Source organism: Tachypleus tridentatus, chromosome 13, assembly GCF_004210375.1.
Source record: "Tachypleus tridentatus isolate NWPU-2018 chromosome 13, ASM421037v1, whole genome shotgun sequence".
Classification (NCBI taxonomy): Eukaryota; Metazoa; Arthropoda; class Merostomata; order Xiphosura; family Limulidae; genus Tachypleus; species Tachypleus tridentatus.
The window spans coordinates 179,818,538-179,836,187 of record NC_134837.1 but is presented as its reverse complement, the minus strand read 5'-3'; the positions used below and the strand labels follow the sequence as shown (position 1 = coordinate 179,836,187).

Genomic DNA, 17,650 nt, shown 5'->3' with positions numbered 1-17,650 from the left:
GACATTTGTAAATGACTTTTAATTAAATTCTATATTTGTTAACAACGTTATTTTTATATGGATAATGAAGCTGAAAATATGTGATCACACGTGTATGTATTGCAATATGACGACAAAAACCCTTAAACCAATTTTTTAGTAGATATTACGTCCTTTGAAATTTTTTTAAAACTAGTTTCTTCAAATATCGGAATTTTTTCTTTAATACCAACTTTTGTGAGTCAAATTCTCTATCATTACCAATTTTCGTGAAACAAGTTTCCTTTCTTTATAAAAATAATATGCGACAATTATGTGTAGTTAGAATACAGACAGTTTTATATAACATTTTTATGAGTTAGATCTGATTATCAAGAAATTTTTTAAGTTACTTTAGTTAAAACTCGTAGCGATCCTCAATTTCTTGTGTTTTTATAATAACAGACCTTGAAATTTAAACCAATAGTGTTATGGTAGAGATACTAGAAATAGCATGAACTTTATGTTATACGATGAATTATGGTTCAAAAAAGGAAAAACAAAACTGTAATTAATTAATTTGGCTGTACTGTTTGCTGTCGTTAAACTGTATTACATATGTCTTCTAAAATTATGTGTAGTTCATATATATACATGAATAGACGCCTTTTATCCGAGTTAATTTTTATTAGTTTATTATATCTTTGTACAGAGACGGGGTTGTTTTCAAGGTACAGAATCCAATATTTCCATCAATCTGACAGTGTTGTTGTTATATGAACGTATAACTACGTTATACTGTTTTTGTTAAAAAAGTTTAAAATTGTAGAAACAATCGTAATTTATGTGGCTTGTACGTCAGTTAACTACTTTAAATAATTTTATTCCAGGAACTTTACTGGTTTGTGCCATGTTGTTTTTTAAATTTTATTTTGTACATTTATACATTAGATATGGAAATGTTGCTTGCTTTGTGACCTGTACATATATTTACTTCGTTCTATATTAAACCTCAGCTAAGCCTTTTTCAGTTACTAATAACAATTTTCACCTGACAAATCTTTAGCGATCTCCGGATAATTTGTTCACCGAGGAAGACAGGAAGATCTAAACATCCGTTTCTTTTCTTTGTATAACGTTTACACAACCAGTTCCCCCAATCATCAGGTTTCTGAATTACATTCACAAACTACTTACTAAAAACAGCATCGTCGATTTTCTGTGTAGCATCTGTTAAAGCGATGCTGTAGAAGGATTTATTTTCTTTTTCTTACGTTAATAATCGGAGCAGGAGGTGAGAAAAGAAAAAGTTCACAAAATTTTTCAGCTTGAAGCACTTATCCGAGATAGTTCAGTGGAAACCACTGATAATTTGTGAATAGAATTTATTAGACTCGTGTTTGTACTTCATTAGAGAATACTTTCTGTGTAATGGAAACAAATTTTTATTTAGAAAATAGAGAGTAAACCTAATACATGAGAAATACTTAAGAATCTGAAACTGTACCAGTGAAGTATTTGAGGATAACACCTCATCGCACTAACTCAGAGAATAGTGTATTTTTACCTTTTCTGATACACTAAGGTATTCCTGATTTTTGATACACTAAGGTATTCTTGATATGTGATATACATTGGCACCTCGGTTCTCGAACCTAATCCGTTCCAGAAGGCTGTTGGAAAACCGAATCAATTTTTCTCATAAGAAATACTGTAAATTAAATTAATTCGTAACAGGCCTCCAAAATTACGCATTATGAAGCATTTTAAATAAAAATATTGCTTATTTATACCTGTATAATAATACTTACATGCATAAAGTCAACCACAAAAACTATAAACAATAAAATTTAACTGCACTTTACCTGTGCTGAGGAGAGCTGATGGCGTAAGTGAAAGGTGGTGAGGAACGTGGAAAGCAGGAGGGTCATTATTGTTTGGAAGGGGAGTCACCTTCCATAAAAACGTCAGGTAACTCTCCTTCTGGGGTTCTTTCTCTTTTCTGTCTTTTTGCACCGCTGCAACCTGCTTGAGACTTACTGGACCTATTTCTCACTAAAAACTTGTCTAATGAGGTTTGTTTCTGCCTGCATTTTAAAATGTTTTTGAAGTAAGACATGGCATTGTCATTGAAAAGGTTTATGCTGCGGTTTCCTACAGCTTTGTCAGGGTGAAATTTTTCCACAAAACTTTGTAACTCTCCCATATTTCCACACATTTCCTTGATTAGTGAACTAGGAACATCATCTCTTCCCTCTTCCTCATCTGAAAACACTTCCTCAGTTGCCTTCTGTTGCTGCTCCTTCTGAAGGTCTTGGAGTTCTTCGGTGGTGAGCTGTGTTGTGGTTTTCCACCAACTCCTACACATCATCACCACTCACATTCAAGCCCATACACTTGCTTAGTGAGACAATATCCTCGACAACAGGCTCAACCTCAAAGCCTTCAAAGTCTCTATTTGCTACTGAGTCTGGCCATAATTTATTCCAGGCTAAGTTTATGTTCCTCAAAGACACTTCCCTCCAGGTTTTGTCTATGATCTTCAAGCAATGGAGTACATTAAAGTGATTTTTCCAGAACTCTCTGAGGGTTAACTCTGTGTCAGAGGTCACTTCAAAGCACCTTTGAAACAGTGCTTTGGTGTAGAGCTTCTTAAAGTTCGATATGACCTGCTGGCCCATGGGCTGAATGAGAGGAGTCGTGTCAGGGGGCAAGAGCTTTACAGTAATGAAACTGTACTCCTCCACCAACCCGTCCTCCAAGCCTGGTGAGTGAGCAGGTGCATTGTTCATCACAAGAAGGGCCTTGAGTGGTAACTGTTTTACCGTGAGGTAATTCTTTACACTTGGGGCAAAAACTTCATGGACCCACGACATAAAAAAGCTGCCTGGTTACCCATGCTTTACTTTTAGCCCTCCACATGACATTTAGTTTACTTTTCAGGACATTATTTTTCTTAAAAACCCTTAGGTCCTCCTTGGCATTTTCTTTCAAAAGAGACCTGTCTCATCACAGTTAAACACTTGTTGGGTAATAAAACCCTCAGCTTCTACATAGTCCTTAAATTCCCTAACAAATTTATCAGCAGCGTCTTTGTTAGAACTGGCACTCTCCTCATGTCTCACCACACTATGTATGCCACTTCTCTTCCTAAAACCACCCCTACTAGCATTAAAGGCATCACTTGTATCAGCACTCGTTCCAGGTGTGTTTTTCAGGAGGTCAGCATGCAACTGCTTTGCTTTCTCACAAATGATGGTCTCAGAAATGCTATTACCATCTGTTTTTCGTTTACCCAAATCAACAACAGTTTTTCTACCTTTTCCATTGTTTGTGATCTTTGTTTCGTAAGCACTGTCACTCCTTTTGCAACATGAGCTCCTTTGATGACCTCTTTATTTTTCAGTATGGTGCAGAGACTTACTTACTTGAAGGGTGAAGACTTCGCCATACCAAACTCTGTAGCAAAATCAGACACGCGAACACCACTCTCATACTTCGCTGTGATATCTTTTGTCACCTCTATTGTGGCTCTAACAACTTTTTTTTTTTTTTTGCTGCTTTCATTATCCTTCTTTGACCCCATGGTGGTTTATTTAATCAGAATATTTAGAAGAAAAAAAAACGAGAACGTTCACAGCAGATTTTAGCGGGGGTGTGGACTGAGCGACAGGTGCGGGTAAAATGTTTTAGGCAAGCTTGGCGTGGGCTGAAAATGGTCGAAGGGTCGTTCGGGTCATCAGTCGGGTTATTTCGGGGGTTCGGGCCACGACAGCTTGGTTCAGGAACCGAGTTTATGTTCGACAATGGAGACATTTTGTTCTCAAACAATATGTTCGAAAACCGAATTGTTCGAGAAGAGAGTCGTTCGAGGCACCACTGTAATTTCAAATTATCACCTAAACAAGATAATTGATAACTTTGCTGTAAGGTGTTTTGATGTTATATTATTGGGTCACTTATGTACTTTTTCTGAGAACTTATTTATCTTCTCGGAGTAATACAAATTCGTTAATAATAATAACATACTTCGCTTTAAAAACGTATTATCAATTCGTGATCTGATATAAAAATTAGACTACAACAGGTGTTTTTTATGAGTTGTTATTAAAATATTACTATTTGTGAAAACAATTTGTGGCAACTACTGAATATTTTAAATAGAACGTAACGAATATCTGCGTGTCTTTGAAACGATACTTTATTTTAAAGGCTTTAAATATATTGTATTTTTATTGTATTAAACAAGCAAAAATTGGCTTTAAAGTGATATTTAGACGTGGAATTTTGCTGGACACAGAACTATTTTTATTTCTGCCTTTAAACTGCGTTAAAATATTATATTTTTGTTTTGTATGTTCATATTATAAATTTTAAATGTTAACTTCATGTTTCTGGCTAGAATCCGAGCTATGCTGTATGTGTACGATGGTTGGATGTTAGTTCAAATATAAAGCCTTCATTTTTATTTTTTTTTGTATAAAGAATGTAGACTTTAACATTAAAAAAAAGGCTAGAAAAATAATAAAAATGTTTTTTTCACAACATTTTTATTGTGGTTATTCCTAAAATGGATCAGTACTAATATTTCCTAGTATGGTTCGGTCGTTGATAAGAACAAAGATACATAATGGGCTTTCTGTGTCATGCCCACCACGGGTAAAGAAACCTGGTTTTTGGTGTCACGAGCCTGTACAATTGTTGCTTAGCCACCAGGTGTCGATGGGGGAAGGAGGTTATGTCACTGAGTAAAAAATTCTACGAGAGGTAATTCATGGTTTCAGTCCCTCTATTAAATTAAAAACGTTACATAAATTAGTTACTTTAAGGGCATTCTTATATAAAAGTGTATAGACAAATTACAGCAGGGGCTTGACTCTTCTACAAGTTGCATCGGGGTTTTGTCAGTTTATCAACGGATCCGGCATGGACAGGTGGTTAAGGCGCTCGACTCGTAATCCGAAGGTCGCGGGTTCGAATCTCCGTTACACCAAACATGCTCGCTCTTTCAGCTGTGGGGGCATTATAATGTTACGGTCAATCCCACTATTCGTTGATAAAAGAGTAGTGGGTGGTGATGAGGAGGTTCTTTATAATGTTTGTTTTGAATTAAGAACAAAGCTCTGCCCACCACGGGTATCGAAACCCGGTTTCCATCGGTGAGTCCGCAGACAACCGTTGTGTCACTGTGGATCTTTATAATGTTTAAGTTTCAATGCGTAGAAATGTTTTAGTGCTTGTACTTGCTTCGATTAAGAACTTGCAACCACAGTTCAGTTTTTCTACAATAATTTACAAAACATTTGAAACCACAATTTTTTATTAACATATCACGATTTAATACAATGTTAAACAGTTTATCCGCATTTTCCTTGAAAATGACCTTTACAGTTCCTTTACCTACAATTTGTGAGGAATTAATTTTTATTTTACTGTGAAATTAGGTTAGATAACTTCACCTATACGTTATTGAGGTGAACCACTTTTTAACCTTAATTTGTATTCTGCATACAGTTTTATACTGGATTAAGCGTGCGCTTGTGTGAAATGTAAGCAAATATTTTCACTATTTCGTTATCAACATAATTTATGAGTTAATTAGTCTTAGCTTTGGTACAAGTTAAAACATAAACAACAAAATGTGTAAACAGATATTTTATGTACGTAGCAAAAGTAACGTCAATCCAGTCCATAATGGTAAGTATTTTGGATTTAGAAACAAGGATAAAATATATATATATATATATATATATATGTTTGTGGTGTAGTAATCATACACAGTAAAAGTAACAGAAAATTTAACTTAAAAAGTTCAACGGAGGGACGTCAGTAACTTTACTGACTAACAAAACTAGAATTAGAGGTTTTATTCCTCGTTGTGAACACAGCAAATGACCAAATGTGATTTAGATCATAAAATAAACGGACATAGTAATAAAAACTAATAACTGTTGTGTTTTGCTAAACCTAAGTATGCATGTAGCGTCCAGGCGGACGTAGAGTAAAATAACCAAAAGAATCTTCGCGAGTTCTCGAGATTTTAAACTACTTTATTTATTACAGCAGGGATATTAAACTTCTTACTTTATTTATTACGTTAAGAATTTTAAACTATTTTATTTATGACAAAGAGATTTTAAACTACTTACTTTATTTATTACATATTGATTTTAAACTACTTATTTTATTTATTACAAAATGATTTTAAACTACTTACTTTTATTTGTTACAGAAAGAATTTTAAACTATTTACTTTATTTATTACAAAATTAATAATTTTAAACTACTCACATTATTTAATAAACAATTATTATAAATTATTTACATTATTTAATATGGAAAAAAATTAAACTACTTACATTATTTATTACTTAATTATTTTAAACTACTTACTTTATTTATTACAGAAGGGATATTAAACTTCATACTTTATTACAGGAATAATTTTAATCTACTTTATTTATTACAAAGGGATTTTAAACTACTTATTTTATTTATTACAAAAATTATTTTAAACTAATTACTTTATTTTTTTACATAATGATTTTAACTACTTTATTTATTACAAAATTAATAATTTTAAACTTCTCACTTTATTTATTAAATAATGATTTTATACTATTTACTTTACTTATTATGGAAAAAATTTAAAGTACTTACTTTATTTATTACGTAAAGAATTATAAACCACCTACTTTATTCATTACTCAATGATTTAAACTACTTACTTTATTTATTACAGAAGGAATTTTAAACTATTTACTTTATTTATTACAAAATTAATAATTTTAAACTACTCACATTATTTAATAAACAATTATTATAAATTATTTACATTATTTAATATGGAAAAAAATTAAACTACTTACATTATTTATTACTTAATTATTTTAAACTACTTACTTTATTTATTACAGAAGGGATATTAAACTTCATACTTTATTACAGGAATAATTTTAATCTATTTTATTTATAACAGAAGGGTTTTAAACTCCTTATTTTATTTATTACAGAAAAAATTTTCAACTAAATACTTTATTTGTTACATAATTATTTTAAACTTCTTACTATATTTATTACAAAGGGATTTTAAACTACTTTATTTATTACAAAATTTATAATTTTAAACTACTCACTTTATTTATTAAATAATGATTTTGAACTACTTACTTTATTTATTTGAAAAAAGTTTAAACCACTTACTTTATTTATTACTTAATTATAAGAAAGTGATTTTAAACTATTATATTTATTTATTATAATGGTATTTTAAACTACTTACTTTTTTTATTACAGAAAAAATTTCAAACCACTCACTTTATTTATTACAGAAGGGATTTTAAACTATTTATTTTATTTATTACGTAATGATGTTAAACTACTTACTTTTCATATTACAAAATGATTGTAAACGTAAACTACTTATTTTATTTATTGCAAAATGATTTTATATTACTTACTTCATTTATTACATAAAGATTTGAAGCTATTTACTTTATTTATTACAGAAATAATTTTACACTAGTTTATTTATTAAAAAATTAATAATTTTAAACAACTCACTTTATTTATTAAATAATGATTTTAACTATTTACCTTATTTATTACAGAAAAAATTTAAATCATTTTCTTTATTCATTACAGAAAGAATTTTAAACCATTTCCTTTTTTTACATAATGTTTTTAAACTACTTACTTTAATTATTACAGAAGGGATGTTAAACTCCTTACTTTATTTATTACAGAAACAATTTTTAAATTATTATTCTAAATTATTACATTTAGAATTTTATGCTATTTACTTTATTTATTACTTAATGATTTTAAACTGCCTACTTTATTTATTGCAGAAGAGATTTTAAACTATTTAATATATTTATTACAAAGGGTTTTAAACTACTTACTTTATTTATTAGAGAGGTATCTTAAACTACTTACTTTTTATATTACAAAATGATCTTATACTACTTACTTCGTTTATTACATAATGATTTTGAACTACTTACTTTATTTATTACAGAAAGAATTTTAAACTACTTACTTTATTTATTGCAGAAGGGATTTTAAACTATTTCTTTTATTTATTATGTAATTATTTCAAACTACTTACTTTATTTATTACATAATGATTTTAAACTACTTTCTTTACATATTACATAATTGAAAAATACATATTTTATTTATTGCACAATGATTTTGAACTATTTACATTATTTATTACATATGAATTTCAAACTACTTACTTTATTTATTATAGAAGAAATCTTAAACTATTTAGTTTATTTATTACGTAATGATTTTAAACTACTTACTTTACTTATTGCAGAATGGATTTTAAACTATTTACTTTATTGATTACAAAGGGATTTTCAACAACTTACTTTATTTATTGGAGAGGTAGTTTAAACTACTTACTTTATTTATTGGATAATAATTTTAAACTACTTACTTTATTTATTACATAATAATTTTAAACTACTTCATATATTACATAATGATTGTAAACTACTTATTTTATTTGTTGCATAATGATTTTAAACTAATTATTTTATTTATTACAGAAATAATTTTAAACTACTTACTTTATTTACTATAAACTACTAATTTTACTCTACTTACTTTTTTACGATAAAAGAAATTTTAAACTATTTACTTTATTCACTACAAAGGGATATTAAAAACTACTTACTTTATTTATTAGAGAAGGATTTCAAACTACTTACTTCATTACAGAAGGGACATTAAACTTCACATTTTATTTATTACATAAATATTTTTAAACTAATTACTTTATTTGTTACATAATGATTTAAACTACTTAATTTATTTATTAGAAACGGATTTTAAACTGTTTTATTTATTACAAAATTAATAATTTTATGCTATTATATTTATTAAATATGATTTTAAGCTATTTACTTCATTTATTACAGAAAAAATTTTAAACTACTTTATTTATTACAGAAAGAAATTTGAACCACTTAGTTTATTTATTACTTATTGATTTTAAACTACTTACTTTATTTATTATAAAATAATTTTAAACTACTTATTTTATATATTACATAATGGTTGTAAACTACTTATTTTATGTTTACATAATGATTTTAAACTACCTACTTTATTTATTACAGAGTGTAATTTCAAACTACTTACGTTATTACAAAAGGGATATTAAACTACTTATTTTATTTATTGCAGAAATATTTTAGGCTAATTAATTTATTTGTTAAAGGAATAATTTAAACTACTTACTTTATTTATTACAGAAAAGATTTTCAACTATTTACTTTATTTATTACGTAATGATTTCAAACTACTTAGTTTATTTATTAAAGAAATAATTTTAAACTACTTAATTTATTTATTACAAAATGATTTTAAACTACTTTATTTATTTATTGTAGAGGGATTTTAAACTACTTACTTTATTACAGAAGGTATATTAAACTACTTATTTTATTTATTACAGAAATAATTTTCAACTAAGTACTTTATTTGTTACATAATGATTTTAAACTATTTACTTTATTTATTAAATAACAAAATTTAAACTACTTACTTTATTTATTATAGAAAGAAATTTAAACCACTTACTTTATTTATTACTTAATGATTTTAAACTACTTTATTTATTTATTACAGAGGCATTTTAAACTACTTTATTTATTACAGAGGGATATAAACTACTTATTTTATTTATTGCAGTTATATTTTAGATTAATTAATTTATTTGTTACATAATGATTTTATACTACTTACTTTATTTATTACAAATTGAATTTAAACTATTTCATTTATTACAAAATTAATCATTTTAAACTACTCACTTTATTTTTTATGTAATAATTTTATACTATTTATTTATTACAGAAACAATTTTTAAACTACTTACTTTATTTATTACAAAAGTGATATCAAACTTCTTACTGTATTTATTACAGGAATAATTTTAAACTACTTGCTTTATTTATTGCATAAGGGATTTTAAACTATTTACTTTATTTATTACAAAGGGATTTTCAACGACTTATTTTATTTATTATAGAGGTATTTTAAACAACTTTATTTATTACATAATGATTTGAAACTACCTACTTTATTTATTATAAAAGAGTTTTCCAAAACTTTATTTATTACAGAGGTATTTGAAATTACCTACTTTAATACAAAATGGATATTAAACTACTTACTTTATTTATTACAGAGATATTTTTAAATTAGTTACTTGATTTGTTACATAATGATTTTAAACTACTTACTTTATTTATTACAAAGGGATATTAAACTACATTTATTAAAAAATTAATAATTTTAAACTACTCACTTTACTTATTAAATAATGATTTTCAACTATTTACTTTATTTATTATAGAAAGAATTTTAAACCACTTACATTATTTATTATTTAATGATTTTAAATTACTAACTTTAATTATTAGAAAGTGATTTTAAACTACTTTATTTATTTATTACAGAGGCATTTTAAACTACTTACTTTATTTATTACAGAGGGATATAATCTACTTATTTTATTTATTGCAGATATATTTTTAGACTAATTAATTTATTTGTTACATAATGATTTTACACTACTTAATTTATTTATTACAATTACAATTTTAATATCGTTTGCAACCTTACGCTTTTCATATCTCATTCTCATTCTTTGATTCCACAGCCAACTGTAACTGGGTTACTTTTCCACGATCGATTTCAAGAGCTCTTATTAACACTTCAGAGTAAAATTTTTCTCTTTCATAAGCTTCTCTGTTGATAAGACAAAGACTGAAGATTACTTTTCGATATTATCAGAATGCTTTACTGGCTTGCAACAAAGGTTAAACAGCCTTTCAACTAATTTAAACATTTAAAAGTCTCTTACAGAAAGCCCTTAGTAATAATACTAAAAAGATATAAAATAATACATATTATACAAAAATAAAAATAATTATTTCAATAATAAAGGAATTCATTTTAATTTATTTATATGTTTATTAATATAGATTTATGTTCTTGATTTATTATTAATATTTCAATCTTCTATTTGCTCTACTACCATTAAGTGCTTTTATTTATAAATCTTCCAATATTGTTAGTGTAAGTTATTCTTTTTCTGTTTCCAATCATTTACACAAATACATACACAATGTTATTTCACAATTTGTATCATATTCTTAGAAAAGTGTACCAGTTCACTTCTTGTATACTGGATTATAGTCTATATGTGGAACAGACACGGTAGTGATAGCAGAAGAGCAGACAGACTTATCTGCGGTGTCAGCGAATTCATTCCAATAAATACCAACGTGGCCTGGTATCCAGAAAAACTGGATAGAAATGGAAGATGAAGAGAAACGGGCCAGTCAGGTTTGAATATTGATGAAAACATGGTGAGAACTAACATGAAGTGATTCCAGCACCAATAGAGAGCTAAGAGAGTCGGTATAAATAGTACAATTAGTGTACAACATAGCCTCTATGTCAGGGGTTCCCAACCGGTGGGTCGCGACCCCTGGGGGTCGCAAAGCCTTGGCAGGGGAGTCGCGTAGCCTTGTTAGAAGTAGCTTGGGATAACATTAATTTTATTTCATCAATTACATTTTCATGCTTTAACATTTTTTTTGTTTCGGTGCAAAGCAAAACGTGTGCTACGTTAGTTCAATGTCATGAGGTGATATTATGGGTGTATGTATGCGTGCCTGTGAGTGAATGTGCCTGTGTGAATGTGTATTTGTCTGCAACTGTATGTATGTGTGTACTAGTGAGTAGCGAGTATGTGAGTGCACGCGCATGTACGTATGCTTGTGTGTCTGTTTAGCTGTGATTAAGTGCGTGTGTGCTCGCTGTCAGAACGTGAGTCACATGTCCGTTGCTGATTGGTGGATGACGAATCGCGCGACTGGCCACGCTCCCTTCCCTCCCAATACTTACCCCATCATTACTCTACCTACACCCCCTACAAGTTGTCAGTGTACGATCTACAGTTGCCAAAGCGTTCATTATTCAACATTTTTATTTTATTTTAACAAGGAGATAAGTAAGCAGTAGAGGTGAGTTGTGTCCATGGCTAAACGGCGCAGATACTCAGAATGCTACCTCAACATTGGCTTCACCACTGTGCTCGCCAACGACGGCATCGAGAAACCACAGTGTGTTTTGTGCCATGCTGTCCTGAGTGCAGAGTCAATGAAACTATCAAAACTCAAGCGTCATCTCGAGACGAAACATCCAGAACACGCAAAGGGTTTGGATTTCTTCAAACGGCATGAACGGTGTCTTAAAAGCCAAAGAATCGATAGAAGTGGGTCGTTTCAGCAGCAGAGTGCAGCCGTAGTGGAAGCTTCATATGCGATTGCATTCGAAATTGCTAAACAAAAAAAGCCTCACACGATTGGAGAAACACTTCTTAAACCCTGCATGATGAAAGCAGTAAATCTTATTCTTGGAGAAGCCAGTGCAAAGAAGATGCAGCAAGTATCTCTGTCAAATAATACTATACAGAGGCGCATTTCTAAAATGTCTATGGATGTGAAGGAACAGGTTTTGACTGAAATCAAGGGTTCCCCTTTGTTCTCCTTTCAGATCGACGAGTCAACAGATGTAAGTTCATGTTCTCAGTTGCTTGTCTTCGTGAGATACATTAATTCAGGTGACATCAAAGACGAATTCTTATTCTGCAGTGCACTTGAAACCACAACAAAAGCTGATGATGTCATGGAAAAAGTTTCAACTTTTTCTCAAGACAAAGATCTTCAATGGGAAAACGTGTGTGAGGTTTGTACGGATGGGGCACCGGCTATGCTGGGATCGAAATCAGGATTCCAGTCGAGAGTGAAGAAGCTAGCACCTCAAGCAAAGGGCATCCATTCCATGATTCACCGATATGCTCTCGCCAGTAAGACTCTCCCTGCCTCTCTGCAGGAAGTGCTTGAATCTGTAATCAAAATTATAAATTATGTGAAGACTCAAGCACTCAACACTCGCCTATTCAAAGAACTATGCAAAGACATGAATGCTGACCACGAAGTCCTTCTCTTCTACAAAGCAGTACGTTGGTTGTCGAAAGGAAACGTTATTAATCGTGTCTTTGAAATGAACAATGAAATAAAGCTATTCCTGGAGACTCAAGAAAGGAAAGATCTTGTAGCTCACTTCGAAGATGAAGCATGGAATAAAAGGGTTGCGTACCAAGCCGACATTTTTGACCAGCTGAAGCCTCAAGGAAGGGAAACACATGTTTCCCTTTTTCAAGATAGTCTTCGGGCCTTTGTTTCCAAAGTGCAGAACTGGCGTCGGAAAACCAATCTTGGAAACATCGCTATGTTTGAAAAACTTTGTAGAGTGACGGATGAGTCTCAGATCCAACTGGATCAATTCCTCAAGGATGAGATTACCGAACATCTTCAGTCTCTAGAAAAGGAAGTCGAGCGCTACTTTCCTGAGCTATCACAGGAACAGGAGGTCCTGGTAAGGAACCCATTTTGTACTGAACGTGATGTATCCAGCATCCCAGATGATATCCAAGATGAATTTCTGGATATAAGGAACGACTCTTCAGCTCGTGATCTCTTCAAGGTGAAATCCGTGACTCAGTTCTGGTGCGCTATGTATCAGTCATACTCCAAAGTCAGCATGATAGCTTTACGTGTCCTTGTTCCATTTGCTTCTACCTACTTGTGTGAGGCAGGATTTTCCACTCTTGTCAATATAAAAACAAAGAATAGGAACAGATTGGGTGTTGGAGATGACATGAGACTGGCTCTAACAAATGCTCGGCTACGAATTTCAAAACTTGCTGCTGAAATGCAACATCAGGCATCTCACTAGCTGGGTTGGATAGCTGTTCAAACCTGTTAACATTATTTTAAGAAATATATGTTCTTTTTGTGAATTCAGGTTGGACCAATGTGATTTAATTTGCTAATAAATAATTACAGAATTTTTAAATATTTTTTTTAGATGTTTCTTTCCCTCTCCTTCACAGAAAATAAAAGAAAAATTAAGCTGCTGATAGTAAGCCCTAAGTAGGGATCACATGGGTTTCAAACTTTTAGGTAAGGGGTCGAGAGTGCCAAAAGGTTGGGAACCCCTGCTCTATGTGATACAAGGCAAGAGAAATGGTGTACAACTCAGCAGTGAACACAGAAACTGCAGAGGGGATTGTATGTGCAACTACTGAACCACAATCAACCCTGGCAGAGCACACAATCATCTGACTTTGAACCATCCTTATAAATAGGAATGGAAAGATTGTTCCAAAGATGTTCAGCAAACAGAAGACAGAACTTCCAGTCAGGAGTAACTGCTTTCCTCAGATGGCTCAAAGAAAGGTCACAGGTGAGGATGGTGATAAGCCATGGTGGGACTAACTGACCAGTGGAGACAGCAATGTTTTCTAAGGACAGGCTCAATTCAGCCAGCTGTGCTTGGACAGGAAGACCAAAAGGAAGAATGGCAAACCTTCTATTCTGAAAAAAACACTGCACACCAAGGAAGAAAGACACACCCCCAGATGTGGTGTAGATCAAAGTTTTGAAGTAAAGAAAGTTGAAAACAGCAGAGATGAAGAGGAGGTGTGTGAGACTCAGTGTACAAACTCTGGACTGGAGAAGTGTGGAAAATCTCCCTGCAGAGCTGAAGCCACAGATGGTGAATGAGATCCAACAATTTTAAAGCTGAGGACCTGGCAGAATCATAGACCACTATGTAATGAATGAGGGGTAGCTCCAAAAACAAACCACCTTCAAGATCTGTGATAGCCAGCCTTTATGATGGAGAAAAAAACCAAGAAAGGTTTAACATTTTCCTAACTTTAAAATGTATTTCCAACAGATATATCTCTACACATACAACAGTTATTTCTCATGCACCCACTGTTGAGAACTTGCACACACAATTAATCTTGAACTATGTTCCACCTAAATCACATTTTAATGTGAGCTTCACTAGTACATGAGGCAATCATCATTTAAAAATAACCACCCATCAATAAAAGAGCAACATATGATCCATCCACAGTAGATTCCCATCAACACTTGCATTCACTGTTAACTTTATTCATAGATGAGACAGGAATAATGTGAACCAATAATGTAGAGAAAAGGTTGGGAAGGTGTTCAGTGAAGTATGTATCTGAAACACATTCTCAAGTAAGGAAAATACTATCTTCTGAAATAATCTTATTAATTCTCTTCACACAGTAGCCAGAATTCTACATTCATACAGTGGAGAGGCCTATGCAAAGGAGAAAACCTAAATGAGTTCCCTTCTCCAAATGCAGTAGAAAGGAAAAACCCATGGAACATGACAACTATTAGTGAGGGCATACTATGATAGAAGGGCAACACTTGTGGGACAGTGCTTTCTTCTAAGACAGGGTTTACTTTTTTCTAGATGGAAATACGAAAGGAGGAAGACAAAGATTAGCTAATTTTTCTCAGGATTAGGTAGAAAATTATATGATCAACTGATCTTTTCACATAACAGATTGGATGGACATAAAATGTAGTACATATTAGCTCAATGATCCGACATATATTTTGGTATGTTTTCTACTGTACAATTTAATCACTATACATACAGGAGACTAAGGTCCCTTCCTGATTCCAAAGGAGAACACCTTGGCCCATCCTGATGACCAAAACCAGTGGAAAATCAGTCCTATGGGTGACCTGTACTATAATAACTTGGATACTTCTGTCATACTTCTTAATGCATTGTGCTGATCACTCTGAGTTTTTCTGGAGGGATTCCATAACTGCTAAGAAACTCTCCCAGTTAACCACCCTAGTAGTTATATATAATATGGAGATGGTGAAGGTCTCTTGTTCTCCTCTTTTACACCATGGTGAGCAAAAGATGTTGAGGATAATCCATAAAAGTACCTGGACTCAGATTTAACCACCGTAACTGTCTTTTACTGGAAAAAGTACAACAGAATACCATGAAATCTATTTTATAAAGCCAGTATACATAAGCTACGAAAGTGGACAGGCACTTGGTGCTAGATTTTTCAATGTACTCCTTGGTAAGCACAGTCTAGATGAGGCATTAGCAATTTTCGACTTGAAATATCCACGTGCCTCCCAGATCCACATAGCATTAGCATGCTGATTGTACTTTGCACAGTATGTGTTGACTTGTGATTTTGTAAATCAGAAACTCCTGTCACACACATTCTGCATATGGGTCTGCTTAATGTCAAAAATTGGTTAGTAGACTGAAGAAGACCAATTAAAGGGAAAAATATATGTGTATTTTAAAACAAGTAGACTGTGTACTGTTTGTTTACTGTTAAAATTTATCACCAACAATTCACAGACTCCTATTGTAAAGGATTCAGCCCATACATAAAACCTCACAGTGATCCCTAAACTGAATTAGAAAAAAAATCAGGTGAATGGTGCTCATATAATAAAGAAGCTTGTGAGTCAGCAAAATATCACCACAGGAAGAGAAAACAAAATACACAAACCCATGGAATCTAAGCAGTGAACAATGAAAGTGAGACTACCTGGTCCACATTGAAAAGAGAAACAACAGTAGTGAAACACTTACAAAATGGGGCAGGCTCAGCTGCAGTAACAGATGCAGATAACTGTGAATCCTAGATCTGAGATCAGAATGGAACCAATCACATGTTGTGCAATATCAGAAGTATCACTGACCAGTAGTGAAATATATATGTAAAAACGGCTGGTTTGGGTTGAATTTTTTTTTTTAAATGTAGTGGAGCAAACAACGTTTTAACCTTCTTTGGTCATCGTTGTTTGCTCCTCTACATAAAAAAAATATAAAAACATTTCAACCCAAACCAGCTGTTTTTACATATATATTTCTCTACAAGTGGGTTTTCTTGTCATCACTGACCAGTAATGTCTCCACTGTCATTAGAATATTGAATGACTACTGTGAAGCAGTGTTATATATCTTGGAAGATGCCAGAAACATGAATACATAATCCAATTAAGCCATGAAAATGTTGTTGTAGTGGTATGTTTGTGTTTTTATTTATGTATCAGTTAAAAATAAACTGATCTAGGTATGACGACTGTGCATAAATAATGAGATGTGGAAAAGAACTGGATGCCAGATTAAACAATGAGAACAGATATAGGAATAAAAGTATATGTCAATTAAACGAAAATCAAAGTGAAGATAATTCAAATGAATGTTCCAACTGATATGTTTAAAATTTATATTGTTCTTTCAGATAATAAAGAAAGTTAAGAAGAGAGGTACTAAACAATGAATAGTAACAAAAGGTTAAAACAATAAGTACAGAAGACAAACAATGCCTAGGAAAGAATGAGGCTGCTAGTTCTCATGCAGATTACTATGTATGTAGGATGTATCATTCTATAATTGACTGGTACAATACATGTTGACATATACAGAGGTTGGAAATTTATTAAAGGCTTGTAACCTGCACACAAATTTACATGATAGTATGTTATACATACTATATACATATATAGTATATACATATCAGCTCTTTGCGGTGCACAGAGGTGAGTAGTGTTTCTGAACACGTTTCTCATGCTGCTTAACACACATTTTTGATTAAATAGCAAGACCCTCATTCAACTGTTTAGTTCCCTTGAACATAAGTAGATTATTCTGAAGTTAGACAGAAAAGTACCTATTGCAAATAATATATACTGATCACTGTGTCTGAAAATTAATGCAA

At 31.5% G+C, this 17,650-nt stretch overlaps 1 protein-coding gene across 5 annotated transcripts in view; it reads left to right on the top strand.

Moving 5' to 3' along the window:
- LOC143240789 (zinc finger BED domain-containing protein 5-like) overlaps positions 1-17,650 on the top strand; it is a 61,843-nt gene that overhangs the window by 27,529 nt on the left and 16,664 nt on the right. For 2 of the 5 annotated variants that reach the window (XM_076483847.1, XM_076483846.1), the window contains one exon: positions 10,640-16,335. The exons of 2 other annotated variants lie outside the window; for them this stretch is intronic. In XM_076483847.1, the coding sequence (XP_076339962.1) occupies positions 12,025-13,788 (1,764 nt within the window). In that variant the 5' untranslated portion in view covers positions 10,640-12,024 and the 3' untranslated portion in view covers positions 13,789-16,335. Of the gene's footprint in view, positions 1-670; positions 4,506-10,639; positions 16,336-17,650 lie in introns of those variants that run through there. One more of the 5 variants, XR_013021960.1, reaches the window with a different exon arrangement.